A 16,957-nucleotide genomic window follows, 5' to 3' on the forward strand; every position below is an offset into this window, starting at 1 on the left:
CACCATTCTTCGTATTTTCTTTATGTGTAAAATGGTCATGATGCAACAAACATGAAAAAATAATTTATTTAATACATTGATTATCAATATCATGCGAGAAAAGAATGTAAAATAAAAAAGTGGTGGTGAATGAGGATCCACATCCTCTCTTGATACCAAAAATCATAATCAATACAAAATGACAAATAGTGTAGTCCAATACATATTAATTTGTGGAAGACCTTTTGTGAGTATCTCTTAAATTATTATTTCGGTCAGTCCTAGGAATTAAAATTGACGTGTGCCACCTAAGTGGCCCTGATGACCACATGGATTCTTCTTATATATTATTGCTTCTTTCCTCAATTCATTCATCACATAACATTTTCCTTTACGTACACACAAGTCCAACCTAGAAACAACGTACACAAACTTTAGGCACAAAACTTTACTTGTTCTCTCCATTTACTTCATTAGCAACATGTTTGATTCTAGCAACTCAGAGATGACAAAAAGCAATGGCTTAGGTTCCTCTCACACTGATTTTCAGTCCTCCCAAAGCAAGAATGGTACTCACATGTTCACATATTTAACTCCTCTAAAACAACCAAGAGTGGATTCAAACCAAACTGCAACAACAAACTCACAGAAACAGTACTTGATGGGGTGTGAATATCAAAAAAATGGAAAAGTGAACTTCTCAAACTTTTCTATACCTGCAGTGTTTCTCAAATCAACTCATCAACAAAGAGTACAAGAGAAAGAATCAAAAGAAGTTGCTTCTACAAAATTTCAACAACAAAAACACTTAACTTTAAATGCTGCTACCAAATCAAACTCTGCATATGAAAGAAGTAGAGAATTACTACCAACCGTTGATGAACATTCTGAAGCTGCCTCTAGCCATACCAATGCACCTAGAATTAGAGGAAAGAGAAAAGCTAGTGCTATTAACTTATGTAATGCACGAGAACCATCTTCTGTATGCTCACTTGAAGCCTCAAATGATCTAAACTTTGGTGTTAGAAAATCATATGAGGACACCGATGACTCTCCATATTTAAGTGATGATGTAAGTGGAATTCAAGAAACCATATGCTATTTTACGTTTGTAGTTGGTTACTATGAAGCACGAACACTGGACACGACACGTACCAGACACAGACACAGCTTCAATATGAAGTGTTATGTTATATTAGTTACCATCATTCTTACGAAGCTTGATTGATTTGATGTTGCAGAATGATGAAGAAACACAAGAAAATACGGTGAAAGAAAAGCCAGCTCATAATGGAAACAGAGTCAAGAGAAGCTACAGGAATGCAAAAATTCATAATTTATCTGAAAGGGTGAGGAACTTTAAAATGAGTTAAAAAAAATAAAAATAAATATTTGTATGTATTTCTGTATGCAATTTAATTTCATATAACTTATAAATATTTATTGATATTTTCAGAAGAGAAGAGATAAAATTAATGAGAAAATACGTGCATTGAAAGAGCTCATACCAAATTGCAATAAGGTATGTGAATATTAATTTATTTTGATTTTTGTAACAAGAAAGACCTTGTTGAAGTTGAACTTTATTTGTTTTAATTAATTAATTATATAAATATAAACGTTTTGCTTTGTTTTTGTTATAGATGGACAAAGCTTCAATGCTTGACGATGCAATCGATTATCTTAAGACCCTCAAGCTTCAGTTACAGGTAAAATTTTATGTCCTTAAATTTTCTATGCAACAATATTTAAATTGAGATTTCACTATATAATCTTATATTAAATATTAATTTTATGAATTATGACGTTGCAGATTATGTCAATGGGAAGAGCACTTTGTATGCCAGTTAATCATTTTATGATGTTACCCGCACATCATATGAACATGAATATGAATATGAATATGAATGCACAACATTTGATGGGTTTCAGGCCACAAATACAGTTTCCTATTCCACAAATGGGTGATGGTGTCACAAACAATAACAACGACAGAGTTCAGATGTTTGGTTTCTCCAACCAATTACCACCACACATGTCAATTCCCAATGCACCTTTCATTCCTCCTATCATTGGAAACTCTTCCACCACACCAACACCAACCTCTTTTGGTAACCAGAATCAACCTGGAAGGACATGTGGCTAGTCTCATTTCCCATGCCCAAGAATATTATGCATAGGCTCAAAATGCATGCAACAAGTTTTTGTCCAAAGTACATGATGCTAAAAGAGACATTTGATATGTTGGGACGCGAATTTGAACCAGCTACTGTATTTCTCAATTCTGTGCAATTAGTGTGTTTGGAATTCACCACCAGCTTTTTGAATCATTAAAGAAAAGTCGGGTTTTCGCAGCCCTAGCTATCCTTTCCTTGATTGGCTCACAACATCAACGGAACATGCCTTCTGACAATGATTTTTAATACAAGGAGTTAGTCATCTTTAATCATATCACCAACTTTGATACTATTGTGGGGTTGCGAGGGAAGCCTAAAAGAGTGAAGGATCATCACATTTGTGCAAAGAATACTCACTCGCACATGTGGAGTAGACACTACATTCTTTTCCGCTCACTTATATGTTGTTGCAACATCTATTTTTTTCATTTAATGTAGAATTTTTTTCTCACACTTGACACACAAATTCATTGCAATTTACCTACCAACAAAAGAGGAAAATTTCCAACATATTTCAAGAAATCTAGTACACTCTCCCTTGTCTTACGTCTTGAATGAGCTTGCTTACCAATTTTCAACATGGTATCCAAGTCTAATGACGTACAAAACTTGTTACAAAAGAGTGTAAGTTTGAACATGAAAGGTAGACTCAAACTTGAATATAATCTAAACTAAAAAAAAAAAAAAAAGACAAGTCCTGATTAGCTTAAACAACTAAGATGGTCAATTTGATTTGAGGGAGAGCGTTGAAAAAGAGAAAAGGAAAATGCTAAATCGAGCTAAATCTAGGATGATTACGCATGAGTGTTGTGAAACAATAGGCTATTTGGAAAAATTTATAACTTTCAAACAAAATACAAAAAGAAATATAATATATGCTCTCCCTCTCCCTCTTCTGTCGCCACCGTCTATGAACATGAAGTTATGCAAATTAATCGAAAAGGTTGTAAAAATTATGGAAATATTGTATTTGAGAAAACAATATTGTACCAAAAAATTATGTTTTTTTAGGGGACCAAAATAGTTATGTTTTTTCTTTTTGAAAGATAAAAAATATCATGTTTATGAGTGTTATAATATTGCTTAATTATCTTTATTAACCTTAGAGTATTTTTACTGTCATAATTAAATAGAAGAATATAATTATTTGAGAGTAATATACATTGTAATATTTTCGGACAAAGTTAGAATACAAAAATTCATTAAAATGGTAAGGAAGGAGTATCGCAAATCCGCAATGCTACTGTTTAGAACATTTCCCAAAAAAGTATTATTGTTTAGAATACCTAATGTAATAAAAGATTTCGTTATATGTAAATTTATATATTTTTTTAAGATGTAAAATTTACAATCCACGTCATATTTATATTTGCCACATAACTATTTTGAGACGACATCGGGTTGATGTAAAGTTACTATTATACAAACAATTGTGAGCAAGATCAAACTCAAATCTAAATATAAATTCAAATGACTATGGAGTTTAAGCCTTAAAAGTAGTACTCCATGCATGTGTGATTGGAGAAAGTCTTACTTTGTCACAAACACAAATAAAATATATTTAGACCCACATGTATATATAGATAAGAAAAATTTAGAGAAAAATAAAAAAATAATGTGACTAATTTATTTCTTTTAATTTTTTTTCATTTGTGTGTGTTCAAATATTTTTAATTTAGGATTGTGACTATGTAAGAGTTGCTCATGTGTTTGATTAGATATAATACTTTTAGAAAAATGGTAAAAAAATGTCCTTAGATAACACACATAAGTTTGAACCACCCTACTCATTCTGCACGAGCACAATCATTACATGCATACCATTTCACACGTGTAAATACCCAACTTTGACAATATATTTAAGGGAAATGTCAACAAATACCCTAAGGACACTCTTTAGGAGTAACTTCTTTATTTAGAATCCTTAAAAAGTGTCTTTAAACACTCGCTAACAAGACCCTATATTACCTATAATTACCTATAATAAAAAAATTATAAAAAATTTGATATTTTAAAAATATTTATTGAGACAAATCGAACATCTTATATACTAATATTTTATATATTAGTTAAAAAATATGATCAACGTAAGTTATGTGAATAATAAATATTGTCAAACTCCAACATGTATTTAGGAACGAATGAAGTATTAACTAAGTAATCAAAGCGCGCATCAATTTGCCAAAAATGAAATAATCAAAGCACCCACGCTCCATCAGTAAGACGTACACCCTCCTCCGGCAACTATTATAAGCAAAAACCAACATTTTAGATTCATTCATTAAATGATGCATGTGGTCTATAATAAACACAATATACATCATTAATTGAATGAATGAATCTAAAATATACTACTCCCTCCGTTTCAAAATGAGTGTCGCTTTAGGCTTTGGCACACAGATTAAGAAATGGAATGAAATAATCATTGGATATAACGATTTTACTAAACTGTCCTTACTTTATTAGAAAAAGACAAACTTAAAGTTGCATTGAAAATTGTGTGAGAGAAAAGTTTGAGAGGGTAAAATTGTAAGAAAAAAATTAAAGTTGTATTGGAAATGTAAAGCGACATTCATTTTGAAACAAATTTTTTTGGCTAAAGTGACACTCATTTTGAAACGGAGGGAGTAGATTTTTACTTATAATAGTGATTCGAGGGTGTATAGTGTTGGGAGAGTTGGTAACAAGTCAATTTGCCAAAAATAAAACACCCGTAATTTTTACTTTAGTTAAATAAACTACTCTAGCAGCCACTGTAGTTGGGAGAGTTGGTAACAGTCTCTTCTATAAAAAAGAACTCGACTTTGAATGGAGGGAGACGCTCATTTGAGAGGCAACCTAACCCCCATATAAATTTTTTTTAGATGTCCTACTAGAGACTCGATAATTAGTCCCAAAAGTGTGCTCAAAGGACCTGAGCCGTGGAAGCACCTTGGGGTGCCAAATGAGGGTTAAAAACCCTAATTACAATGAGTTAACAAAAAAAAAATATATACTTTGACATATAAACATATTTTACATAAACTTTCAAACATATTTTAAGATCTTGTGGTGTACAGAGATTTTTAGAAATAATATATCATTATTGAACTTCTCTCACTTTCAGACTTACGGTTTACATTGCTAAATTTGCGGTTTTGTGTCCTTCAGATGCCGCATGAGTGGTTCTTGACTTCCCGACTGGACGGTCTGAAAGTTTGAGATTTGAGAGAGTGTCACTAAGTAATTCAGAGACTTCCAAAGTTGCAGTTCCTTCTTCACTGGTAGTAGTCTTTTCCGGTGTATCAACTTGAGCCTCTTTCTCAAGAGCCAGCTCTAACTCTTCAAGTTCGTCTTCAATATCATCATCGTTGATATCTGTGTATGATGGAGTTTGCTCTGCAGCCAAAAAAATAAATAAATGCATGTTTAAAAATACAAATCCTAATTATTGATTTCAGCAAAAATGCGAGTCACAAAAGATATGACAAAATATACCTAGAGCCTTTTCAACTTCCTTCTGCGAATCAATGCTCTCTTGGAGATCTCTTAAACAGATATCAACGTCTTCCACGCTTATCTTATTTTCTTTGATAGCCCGTGCTCCAATCTGCATAGCTTCAGAAACCTGCTAACAAAGAATGATTACTGGATATAATGAACACAATTTGCAGTCCAATGTAAACTGATCAATTTGATACAAAAATTAAAGTTATACCGTTTTCGTTGACTCTGCATCAACAATAACGCCATGTACTTCCTCTACTCTATTCAAAAGTGATGAACATTTTTCTCTACTCTGGGTGACCAACTTCAGCTCCCTTGCATACCTGAGGGCTAATTTTCTGTTCCCAGAATGTAGAGAAGCCACTGCTGATTTTCTTGACCTAAATAGGATAAATATGTTAGGCAACTATTTTATTAAGCAAACACGCTACACTGACACAGCATCGCTGTTAACTGGGAAGACAGTATATGATATGAAATAAACTAGTACTAACAAATTTTGACTGTTAAAAAGCATTCCTCGCGTGAATAAATTTGTAAAACTAAACAGATTAATTTGTCAAATTCTTGTAGTAAACTCATGTTCTTAGAGGATCACGTGGGAAAATCAACACTATCACCAAATCTTAATTAGTGGTCACGTGACAGTAGTACAAAAGTATAACATCATATGAATAAGGATCAACCATTAAGTTTATTATATTCTGTACATCAGCAATGTTATTCAGTGTGTTGAGTAATTGTGTTTTGAATTGGCCTTTTATGTGTTAAAACGACTTATAACCAAAATCCAACTAAGAGGGCTTCCGGCACTTACATAAAATATAATAATCTACTGTGGAATAAGAAAGGGAAAATGTTTCAGTTTATGGAGGAAACTTTTTATTTTCTCTTCATTATCTTTTAATTATTTTTTTTTAACAAAAAAAAAACCTTCATGATACATATACAAGTATAACAATACATTAAACTTACAATTCACAACGCCTGTCAATCACATCTAATTGTTGTTGAAGCTTCTCAATTGTCCAAATCAAGTACAGAACATCACAATCTAAATTAGAAGCACCAGATAATGCTGCTGCTGAGAGTGAAATTTTAACACCCTGTCAAATTAAAAATGGAAATAAGACAAGCAATCCAGGCATAAGAATCAAATCAGTATTGATCAATGATAATTCCTCCCAAAGGGAACAATCCTGTCAGTATTAACGATTATCAGTTTTACTACCAATTTACCAGAAATGTTAGAAGTTATTTGATGTCCCACCAACTGCTACCTAAATGTGATATATTTGAAGAAAAACACTTGCCTAAATGATAGAACACTAAACAACTGGATTTTTCTTATCATAAGAATAACTTTAGAAAGTTTACGTACCTCTACAAATTCGTTCTTAAGGACCGACAGATACTGTGCTGTTCCACACCCTGACAGATACCTCAACATTACAGAAGCTTCATCCGGCCCTCCACATATCTCCTGAAATTTCTTCATCGTAATGATACAGGATGAATTCCAGTGACTTTCTGATAGATGTTTGACAACTTCAGCAGTCTTATCCTACATATGAAGAAACAGAAATGTAATTTGAGTTATAAAACCGAAAGCATCTAGCATACTCAAACAAAGGAAAAGTTGGCCCAAGTCCTGCAAGCTGCAAACTTAATTAACTTGCTGGCGCCAGCATTGCATGAAAGCAAACATGAACGGTTGCTGATACCAGGTATCATACACCGTGAAAATGAACCGATGTACGTAATCCTTATGCTGTAGAATTGCTAAACAATTTGAGGTGTATCCAACTTAAATACCTGAAATGTATAAGATAATAAACTCCCGCAGAATAATTTTTAAAAGTACCAACCCTGTGCTTCAAATAAAGGGCAACCCGGTGCACTGAAGCTCCCGCATACACAGGGTCCGGGAAGGGGTCCCACCATTTGGTGTATTGTACGCAGCCTTACCCTGTTTTTACACAAGAGGCTGTTTCCAGGACTTGAACCCGTGACCTTACGGTCGCATGACAACAACTTTACCAGTTCACATGAAACCTATGAAGCACTAACACAGATACGACACTGACACTCCTACAATAGTAATAATTAGAAAAAATGGAATAATTAAATGTAACTACATGTTTCGCTTCCATATGAAGTGTTTGTGCTTCATAGTTTGGAATTATAATAGGCTACAAATTCAAAATTGACCAATTATTTGGGGTGTACTATCTTATTAGAATCTTTGACTTTCTATCTGAAAGTTGTAGGTAAGGGTAACAGATGTCAGACAATTGATATCAAGAATATATTGATCAATGTTAGAAGTGTTTGATTTATCCAAATTGCAAGTTATCAAACAATGTCAGATTTCTCAGAGACCCTGGATGCTTCAACTGTGTACAACACGTAAGAATATTGACATGGAACCATTCCTCCATGAAAATTTCAAATGAACTCTACAAGGGTGGCCGGGACCATGAAATATATGTTGGTAAATCTGAATTACAAATGCACAAGGTAAACCAAACACGCATGCATAAAATAAACAAAAGGAAAGCAAAAAACAAAACAAAAACAAAAGAAGAAAAGGTCTCGAAATAAATGGATTGCTAACAACCTTAAGCATAGGAATTAGGACCACAGATTCTTCAGCCATGATATCTGGTGTAGCTGGTCTGATTATTAAGTTGGTCATTTTTCTGACTAGTTGGGAGAATCTTCCACTCGTTGGATCAACAAGATCCCCACGTCTTGTGATGTCACCTTCATTATACATTAGAGACTGGAAAATGATAAAATGTAAAGACAAAAAATAAAACACGAAAAGGGCATGTTTGAATGCAGCATTATGGAGGGAATGACTTTTTCTTTCTAAATTAAGAAAGGTATAAATGTTTCTAAAAATAAATTAAGTGTGATCGAAATGTTATATTGTCATCCATCCTGTCATTCTGTCAGTTTTTTAACAAGTTTAATGGAGGTTCACCGTCAGTGTAGAACTATTTTACACCGAACATTCAATGACAATTCAATGCATTGCCACATAACCGTTAAATAGTTGATTCCAACAAAAACTACTAGTTTACACTAACGGTGTGAATCTGTTTTTTTTTTTCTTCTCATTTTTAAAATCTCTGATATATACCAAAATATAGACTTAGTCCTCTAAAACACTAGAGCCAAACACAGCCTATAAAGCAAAGAAGTGAATTTGGGAATCAAAATAAGTTTAACCAGCATGAAATGTATGTAATTGTAAAGAAAAAGTTTTACATAATGAAAAGAACATGCTCAAGTAACACTTACCAGTACATCGTCGATACACAAAGGGGTTAATCCTCCTCGATTAAACCAATCATTTTTAACCTAAAAAAAAAAAAAACAAATTTCAGGTAAGAATGAAAATGAAAAGAAAAAGAGGGAAAATTGGAAAAACCCTAGTAGGTAGTACCTGAGAAGGTTTTATGAGGAGAAAATGAAAATGGGTAGCGATTTTGATGATTAGATTTCTCCAGAAAATGAAATTGGGTTGCCAATCGGATCTTTGACCGGAAAAAGCTTTGAATCGAGCAACGGCGATAACTTCGTCGTTCCAATCGGGAACTTCCTTTGCTATGAAATCTTTTACATTCAAATCCATTTTCCCCTTTTCTTCTCTTTGCTCTTTGCTTATCAATTTAGTCTTCAATATTATTTAAATTGGGTGGGTTGTCATTGCTTTGACAAAAAGAGAGGGAAGAAGGAAAACCAATTGCGATTATATTATTTTGGGTTTTTATGATTTTTTTTTTTATTGGGGAAGAAAATGAAAGAGAGAAGAAAAAAATACTGGGTAATAGTCACTTTGGTCCTTGAAATTGTAATGAGTAGTCAAAATAGTCCTTCGATGTATCAAAATTTCAAAGTAGTCCCTGATTGTTCATTTTGTTAGTCAAAATAGTCCTTTAATGTTAAAATATCTCATTAATATTGTCAGATTAGTCGTCCAATATACTTACTTATTGTTATATTGGTCCTTATAAGTACATATTTATTGTCATTTTGGTCCCTATATGAAAAGAGTTATTGTGAACAATGAGAGGTTATTTTAGTGTCAAAGACTGTTTTGACTAACAGAATGCACAATCAGGGACTATTTTGAGATTTTGATACAATGAAGGACTAAAATGACTAATCATTATATTCAGGGACTAAAGTGACTCTTACCCCAAAAAAATACTAAGAGAAATTCTTAAAACTCTTACCCAATCCATCATTCTTACACCCATCCAATAAAAATCTAACACCTCACTAAAATAATAAAAAGAATTAATATCAGAATTTTTTCTCATTATTTTTAATATTTCTCTCTCCTTTTTCCACTTTCTTTAACCGACAAAAACCACCCACCACCATTTATGTTTCCATTTCCTTAATTAAAATCACACTTTTTTTAAAGTTAATAACATGTGTCATTTTTTTATTGGTTGGGTGTAAGAATGATGTGTTGGGTAGGAGTTCATGCAAGAATATCTCAAATACAAAAAGTTATGAGGGGTACGTGATTTTGACAACAGTTTAGTTGGTATAGTTAGTAGTTAGTTTCTCACTTGGTTAGTACTTAGTATAATTGAGTTGTACTTTTGGTGGGACAACCATTTTGCGATAATTTTTGGGATAACTTTCTCTCTCTATTCTTTTGGTTTTCAATCTTTCATGTCAATACCAATTTTTATTTTTATTTTTGTAAATTTATGTTGTCTCAAAAATTGTCTTTTGTTCAAATAACACACATCTTTTGGTAGACTATGTACTCAATTTATATCTTTTATTAAATCATTCATTATGAATTTTAAGGGATTTTTTCTTTTTCTTTTTTGAAAAGGTCAAGATAAAATATATTATCAAGCAAAGTAAGTAAGTCCTTCCACATAAGGAGTGTAAGGGAGGACTTATATATTACCAAGAGTCAAACATCAAAGTCAATACAAACGAGACCTGAATAGAGAAAGCATGAAAGTTAAAATACAACGGTAAAAAAGGAATGGGTTTAAGCCTTCAATAATGGTAAACAAAGTCGAATGTGACAAATTTCGACTTCAACCACCGGAAAGTGTCTAGCTTAACTTTTTCGCATAATAATTGCAAATGCTCCTCCTTTTACCGAAAAATACATATATTTCTCTCTTTCCATAAGGGATTTTTTCTTTGTATTAAACGCTCGATTTTATTTTTCATATGAAATGAATCTTCATCTTTTGGATGTCATAATTACTAGGATGGTATTGCATAACAATTCAGAACGATTCAAAAAATAAAGAGTTTGTTTCTGAAGATTAAGAATTTGTGTTTTGAAAATGAAGAATTTGCTTTGCAATCTTGTATTCTACATGTAGAGGAAGAGCAACAATAATCAAACTTTCCTCTGCTGCAAGGAACGCTTTGTATTTTAGTTTTTATTTTGGTACGTATTCTTGTTTTAATCCCGATGAAAATATTCATCGTCTATTGATTTATTTTTCTATTTAAACCCTCTTAAAATCTTTCTCAACTACAATTTTTTTTTCAATTAAATTTAAAGATTTTGTATTACAAAGAAAAATAAACTCTTTAAAGCCCTCTCCTTTTAAAGTCGTTCATCGTTCTTTTTGAAGTCTTCTTCTCCTTACTCTTAAAAGACCATAAGAGTGTGATTGGATGGGGGAATGTTTTGAGGGAATGTAAAGTTTTGAGGGAATTGAAATACTTTTGGGTGAATTCCATTGTTTGGATAGTAATTTGAAGAATTTTCAAAATGATACTTTAGTTTTGATAGAGGATTTGAAAATTCCCTTAAGTTTTCAAATTCTCTAAAATTTCTCAATTACCTCATCCAAACACACTTTAAGGATTTTTCTTTTCAAATTCTTAAGCATATGAGATAAATGATCCTCTTTGATCCTGTGACTACTTAAAAACTTGGTTAGTTTGACTCACCGGTTTTAAAAAAAACGGTCTGTTTCCTAGAAAAAGGCTGCGACAAAAAGGTATAGGTAGCCGGCGTTACCGATTTTCACCGTTTGTACGGAGTGAACAAAAATCACGACGAAAAGCTGTTACAACCGCGACGAAGCATCGTTACGGCTGCAAAAAAATGCGGTTACATGCCAATAAACATAGAATCCAGATATTTTTTCAATTGAGATAGATGAAAATCATTTTTTAGTACATATTTGATCATAAATTACATAATGTTATCTCCTTATCTAGTTTAAAACTTTAAATTTATCTCTAGTTTAAGTTATTTCCGTTACTATTACTATTTAAGAGTTGTGCAATATTGTGATTAATTCACACCGCAACAACCGCAATCTGTAACGCAACATTTGTAACAGTCGAAATCACGAAATCCTATACACGACCGCGGCCTTGAACGCGTTGCCCACTCGAGGCCTCACCTGAATGTCATTGCTTTGCTGGAGTGGAGTAGTTGTGATATGTTCTAGCTTTGTTATAGTGAAGCTCACTGTGCCCTCATAGTTTTTGACCAGCAAGCCCCAACCAATTTCGCCACCATCAAATCACCTAGCATCAGTATTGATTTTTGTTGTATCAAGAGTTGGAGGTTCCCAAGCGCCAACCTGAATGGTGTTGCCAATTTTGTGGGTACAACAGTTTGCTGAATTAATTTCCTCAATGAATCCTGAAATTATTGTAGCAATATGACAATCGAATCAAAATTTGCAACATATTGTTTATGTGGCATCTGAACTATATATTCTTGTTGATATTTTAGAAATTCAATGTCAATGCTAAGAGGAAAGGAATGGATGGAAGAAATAATACTAGCAGCACAATCTCTACAATGGTCTCATACTAATTGAAATTTATATAAATTTTACAAAATTTACTTAGAGCTCACGTAATTTCAACAAATAAAATTCTCCAATATAATACTGCTAATACTCCCATGGAGGGAGTAGTAACTAACATTTTCAAAAACTTGCTGAATTAAAAACTCAGCGGCTCCCTATATTCAATTCTTGAGAAAGACCATAAGAGAGGCCATATGATATGACTAAACGTACACTAAAAAATAGTGCAAATTAGATCGGCAAATAATCACCAGAGAAGTGAATGCAAATCAAGGACTAATGGACTATTATTTTGTTCAGACAAATATTGCACATGTGATTATACCATAACCATACCATACGTGCCGGTGGAATAGTTGTGACGTTAATGAGATTTAATAAACCCGTTGTCGTTAGTATTAAGATAGGGAAACAACATATGAGCCAAATAGTTAATTAGTTGTCCATAATTAAAGCTTTTGTTTAAAAGTGGAAGAATAATTCTCGAGAAAAATAAAATAAAAATGCATAAAATTGTCATTCAATTGTTAAGAAGTTTTTTAAGAAGTTGATTCATAGATAGTATAGACATGTGTTCAACTTTCATTAACAGCGTTAAGACTTTATTGATGAAAAATTTGTATACATTCTTAAGAGAAACTTGTATACATAGTGTATAGACATATATTCAACTTTCATTATCAGCGCTAAGACTTTGTTTAGACAAATATTGTATACTCTGATCCTTATGAATTATTGGAACCTAACTCACATAAACTTTATTTTCCAAAAAATAAAATAATCATCTAGAAATTTTAGTTAATTAATTGGTTTGTTGTAATTTCAAAAGTGGTTGTATTTCCTAACTGCCATCCATAAAAACTTGTTCTACAATTTAAAAAGGCTATTAAAAACCGATGTGTGTGTGTCTATATATATATATATATATATATTCAATTTTGTTTACAAAATATGTAATAGACACGCAAAATTGAAAAAAGAAATGTTTTTTTTTATTTTTGTAGTTTGTGTAAATTGATAAGATAAATAAAACAAGTGAGCGATATAGATAGAGTTAGACCATGTCACATACTTAGTCTTAAATTTTGGGTTTAAATAACGATGATATCTACAATAGTTTTTGATGAACTAAAGATAATTTACCCCTAATAACAAGTATGATTGAATTTTAGAATGAAGGGAATGTAGATTGCATGTTAAATGAAGGAGATGAAGAAGTTTGATGTTCTTGAGATGGAAATGATAATTGATTGTAAGACTAATCATGAAGAAAAATATATTTTTCTTTGGTAAGAGTAAATTACCCCCAATTCATATAGAAAAAACCTTAAATAACACAACTAACTCAATATATTTTTTCTTAGTACACCAAAAAAATATATAATTTTCTTGAAGAAGTCAAATAGCCCACTGAAATTGACACTAGAGAGAATCGAATGTAAGATCTTGAGGTGATCACACTCCAAAGTCTCAAGTCAACCCGGGTTACTATCTTACTCATAATATTATAAGGGTTAAATAAATTTTTCGTCTTTAAAAATATTTTGCAAATTTTGATTTTAACCCTTAAAAAATAAAGTTGGATGTGTTTTCATCCTTCGAAAAAATTTTGTTTTATTTTTTGTTTCTAATGGACATAATTTCTATATGTTCTTCACATTTTTTAACATATCATAAACATATATAAGAGTTGGATATAATAGATGGACATAACTAATTAGACACATATGAAACGCAAAAGAATCATAATATTAATTAGGGACAAAAAACAAAACAAAACAAAATAAAAGAAATTGAGGAAAATTAAAACATCCCATTTTATTTTTAGGGACAAATCAAAATTCGCTATATTTTTATGTATGAAAAAGTTATTTAACTTTATTATTAAGCTTTTCTCTTTAAAAATGAAAATAACTTATATATTTTTAGTATGTATTCATTAGTATTTGCCATCTCATGTATCGTAGTACCATAAGTCTTTCCCTTTAAAAAATAAAATAACTTTTATAATTTTTTTTTGGAAAAAGCATGACGAAATGCCATTCCATTCTATAAACATTTCACTTTTTTATTACATTACAAAATATCTAATCTAATGAACAAATAATTAGATTTTAATGCATGATGTATTCTATTTCACTTGTCCATTATACACATTTAAATAAAGAGAGAAAAAATAAACAAAGAAACATAAGGACACGTATATTTTCAAAAAAGGAAAAAATAAGATAAATAGAAGGTCCCTTTTAATGACTATATGACATAACTAATGGGTCCTCAACTCATTTTCTCAGCTGCCACTTCATTTTCCATCTTTCACACTTCATAATATAATCTCTCTCTCTCTCTCTCTATCTTTCTATCTCTCTCACTCATATTTTACCTGTCACACTCTTTGTTTATTGCTCCACAAATCCAACAATCTTTCTGTTTATCAGAAACTTTCGCACTTCATTGTATTTGTAAGTTTGAGGGACCAAACTACTAACAAACTACAAATGGGAAGACACTCTTGTTGCTACAAGCAGAAGCTTAGGAAAGGTCTATGGTCACCTGAGGAGGATGAAAAACTTTTGAATCATATTACTAAATACGGTCATGGATGTTGGAGTTCAGTTCCTAAGCAAGCAGGTATATATATTTATATATAATCCAAATTTTAATAATTCAATCTCCTTTTAGCATATAATCAAGTGATTAGAGAAGAAATTGTTGTTTGATTAATTTTATTTGTCAATGTATTTTATTGGCACAGGTCTTCAAAGGTGTGGTAAGAGTTGCAGGCTTAGGTGGATTAATTACTTGAGGCCTGATTTAAAAAGAGGTACATTTTCACAAGAAGAAGAAAATCTCATCATTGAACTTCATTCAGTACTAGGGAATAGGTAATTAAATCCAATCCTTCTTATTATGATAATGTTTTTTTTTCTTTCTTTCTTTTTTTAGTACGATCTACCAGAGTTTACAACACTCACACATACGACACACCAACCACTTGCGTTAGACTCTGGTGTATTTTTTAATTGTTATGTGGTAGTTGGATCATTCTTTTTATTTTTCAAACCTTGTTGACATGCATATGATATGATGTGTTTTCTTAGATGGTCACAAATTGCTGCACAATTGCCAGGGAGGACTGATAATGAAATAAAGAATCTTTGGAATTCTTGCTTAAAGAAGAAACTGAGACAAAAGGGTATAGACCCTGTCACTCATAAACCACTTTCTGAGGTAGAAAATGTTGATGAAGAGGAAGAAAAAACAAGAAGCCAAGAGAAAGCAGCAGAAATATCAGAATCAGATGAATTGAACCTTATGAGATCAGAAAGTACTTCCAAATCAGATGCTGTTTCCTATGAGCCTAAACAATCTTCAATTGTCCTCAAAGGTTATTCAACTGAAATGGAAGTGGAAGGTTCTTGTTCCAACTATTTGATGGGAAATTACCCTATTCAGATGAATTACACATCCACTGATAATATTCCAAATAATCCAAACTCTTCTCATTGGTTCAACCAAACAGGATTAAAACCTTTTGACATGAACTCTGAATTTACTTCAACTTCTAACATCATGTCAATTCTTCCCCCAACTAATACCTCATTTCTTCCCAATACTTTTTGCTACAAACCATCACTTGCTGATGTTCCTTCACAAGATGTTTCTATGTCTTCATCTTCTTTCCCTATGAAGAATAGTATCTTATCTTCTTGGGGAATTACAGATTGTGACACCTCTATTAAAGAGAATCAAACAGAAGAAGAAGAAGAAGAAGCCAAGTGGAATGAGTATCTTCACAATCCAATGTTAATGCTACAAAATCAAGCATCTGAATCTTTATGCAATGAAATAAAGCCTGCCACAGATTTAGGCCCTGATGGTTTAGGGGACATAATGCCACATTCCAAGCAACAAGAATCTTCTCAATCTTATAATATAGCAGCTTTTGGACAAGTGTAGCAGGCTTTTGACATAAAGAATGATTTTAAGGGGCTCCAAGGGATTTCAGATTGTGTGTTTTTGTGTGACCAAATATTTTGTTTCTGTATATAGTTTTTTCACCAAACATTTATGTCAGTCTCTTCATATTTGTGAGGCAAATCATTTCCCTTTATTAATTTCTAAGGTGTGGGTAGAATTGCAAAATAAGGATTGTTCTGCTTTGTTCTTTCTACTCTCTTTGTTTCAGTGATGCACTTAGGAAATTACAATGGTTCATTTTCCATATCCATAACTAGTTTCACTTTTTCAATTGGGTCAATAGTCACTTTTCTTTGCCATGTCATATATTCTATGTATCTATCCATTATCGCAATGACTAATCTCTACTGGAAAATTGTGTATGTCACTTTTAGCAAGTTTTTCCTTCTATCCATTACAAGTTGAGTTCAATTTCACTCGAAACATTTTAATGTTGGATAAAAATTTGTTACACTAGTTATTACATTGCATACAAAGAATCTTGTCTTTGAACTTGCA

At 32.0% G+C, this 16,957-nt stretch overlaps 3 protein-coding genes across 4 annotated transcripts; 2 read left to right on the forward strand and 1 right to left on the reverse strand.

The window, feature by feature from the left end:
* Positions 1 to 352: 352 nt before the first annotated feature.
* Positions 353 to 2,678, forward strand: LOC146911204 (uncharacterized). Its single transcript, XM_085722561.1, has 5 exons — positions 353 to 1,051; positions 1,221 to 1,328; positions 1,436 to 1,501; positions 1,623 to 1,688; positions 1,793 to 2,678. The coding sequence occupies exons 1-5, from the start codon at positions 461 to 463 to the stop codon at positions 2,123 to 2,125; spliced, it is 1,164 nt and encodes a 387-aa protein (XP_085578687.1). The 5' UTR covers positions 353 to 460; the 3' UTR covers positions 2,126 to 2,678.
* Positions 2,679 to 5,130: 2,452 nt separating this feature from the next.
* Positions 5,131 to 9,312, reverse strand: LOC146911205 (SNF7 family protein). 2 transcript variants are annotated; one of them, XM_085724320.1, is made up of 8 exons: positions 9,097 to 9,312; positions 8,952 to 9,011; positions 8,263 to 8,427; positions 7,024 to 7,206; positions 6,618 to 6,748; positions 5,854 to 6,022; positions 5,634 to 5,763; positions 5,131 to 5,534 (listed from the first exon to the last, which is right to left on the reverse strand). In XM_085724320.1, exons 1-8 carry the CDS (start codon positions 9,283 to 9,285, stop codon positions 5,272 to 5,274), a joined length of 1,290 nt encoding a protein of 429 aa, XP_085580446.1. In that variant the 5' UTR covers positions 9,286 to 9,312; the 3' UTR covers positions 5,131 to 5,271. The 2 variants fall into 2 exon arrangements, with proteins under 2 accessions (XP_085580446.1, XP_085580447.1); XM_085724321.1 differs by lacking the exon at positions 8,263 to 8,427.
* A 5,425-nt stretch (positions 9,313 to 14,737) lies between these two features.
* On the forward strand, positions 14,738 to 16,739 carry LOC146911206 (transcription factor MYB61-like). The gene is made up of 3 exons (XM_085725019.1): positions 14,738 to 15,109; positions 15,234 to 15,363; positions 15,580 to 16,739. Exons 1-3 carry the CDS (start codon positions 14,977 to 14,979, stop codon positions 16,436 to 16,438), a joined length of 1,122 nt encoding a protein of 373 aa, XP_085581145.1. The 5' UTR covers positions 14,738 to 14,976; the 3' UTR covers positions 16,439 to 16,739.
* The last annotated feature ends 218 nt before the right edge of the window (positions 16,740 to 16,957 follow it).

Source organism: Medicago sativa, chromosome 7 (genome assembly GCF_051527215.1).
Source record: "Medicago sativa cultivar Bolivia chromosome 7, Bolivia_mono, whole genome shotgun sequence".
NCBI classification, from domain to species: Eukaryota; Viridiplantae; Streptophyta; class Magnoliopsida; order Fabales; family Fabaceae; genus Medicago; species Medicago sativa.

What these genes read in the sequence shown, in the direction of transcription:
- LOC146911204 (XM_085722561.1), top strand. Translation starts at nt 461, where the DNA reads ATGTTTGATTCTAGCAACTCAGAGATGACAAAAAGCAATGGCTTAGGT. An exon ending in TTCATAATTTATCTGAAAGG is followed by an intron (nt 1,329 to 1,435) that starts GTGAGGAACTTT and finishes TGATATTTTCAG; the next exon opens with AAGAGAAGAGATAAAATTAA. An exon ending in TCATACCAAATTGCAATAAG is followed by an intron (nt 1,502 to 1,622) that starts GTATGTGAATAT and finishes TTTTTGTTATAG; the next exon opens with ATGGACAAAGCTTCAATGCT.
- LOC146911205 (XM_085724320.1), bottom strand. Translation starts at nt 9,285, where the DNA reads ATGGATTTGAATGTAAAAGATTTCATAGCAAAGGAAGTTCCCGATTGG. An exon ending in TCCTCATAAAACCTTCTCAG is followed by an intron (nt 9,012 to 9,096) that starts GTACTACCTACT and finishes TTTTTTTTTTAG; the next exon opens with GTTAAAAATGATTGGTTTAA. An exon ending in ATTGACAGGCGTTGTGAATT is followed by an intron (nt 6,023 to 6,617) that starts GTAAGTTTAATG and finishes TATCCTATTTAG; the next exon opens with GTCAAGAAAATCAGCAGTGG.
- LOC146911206 (XM_085725019.1), top strand. Translation starts at nt 14,977, where the DNA reads ATGGGAAGACACTCTTGTTGCTACAAGCAGAAGCTTAGGAAAGGTCTA. An exon ending in TTCAGTTCCTAAGCAAGCAG is followed by an intron (nt 15,110 to 15,233) that starts GTATATATATTT and finishes TTATTGGCACAG; the next exon opens with GTCTTCAAAGGTGTGGTAAG. An exon ending in CATTCAGTACTAGGGAATAG is followed by an intron (nt 15,364 to 15,579) that starts GTAATTAAATCC and finishes GTGTTTTCTTAG; the next exon opens with ATGGTCACAAATTGCTGCAC.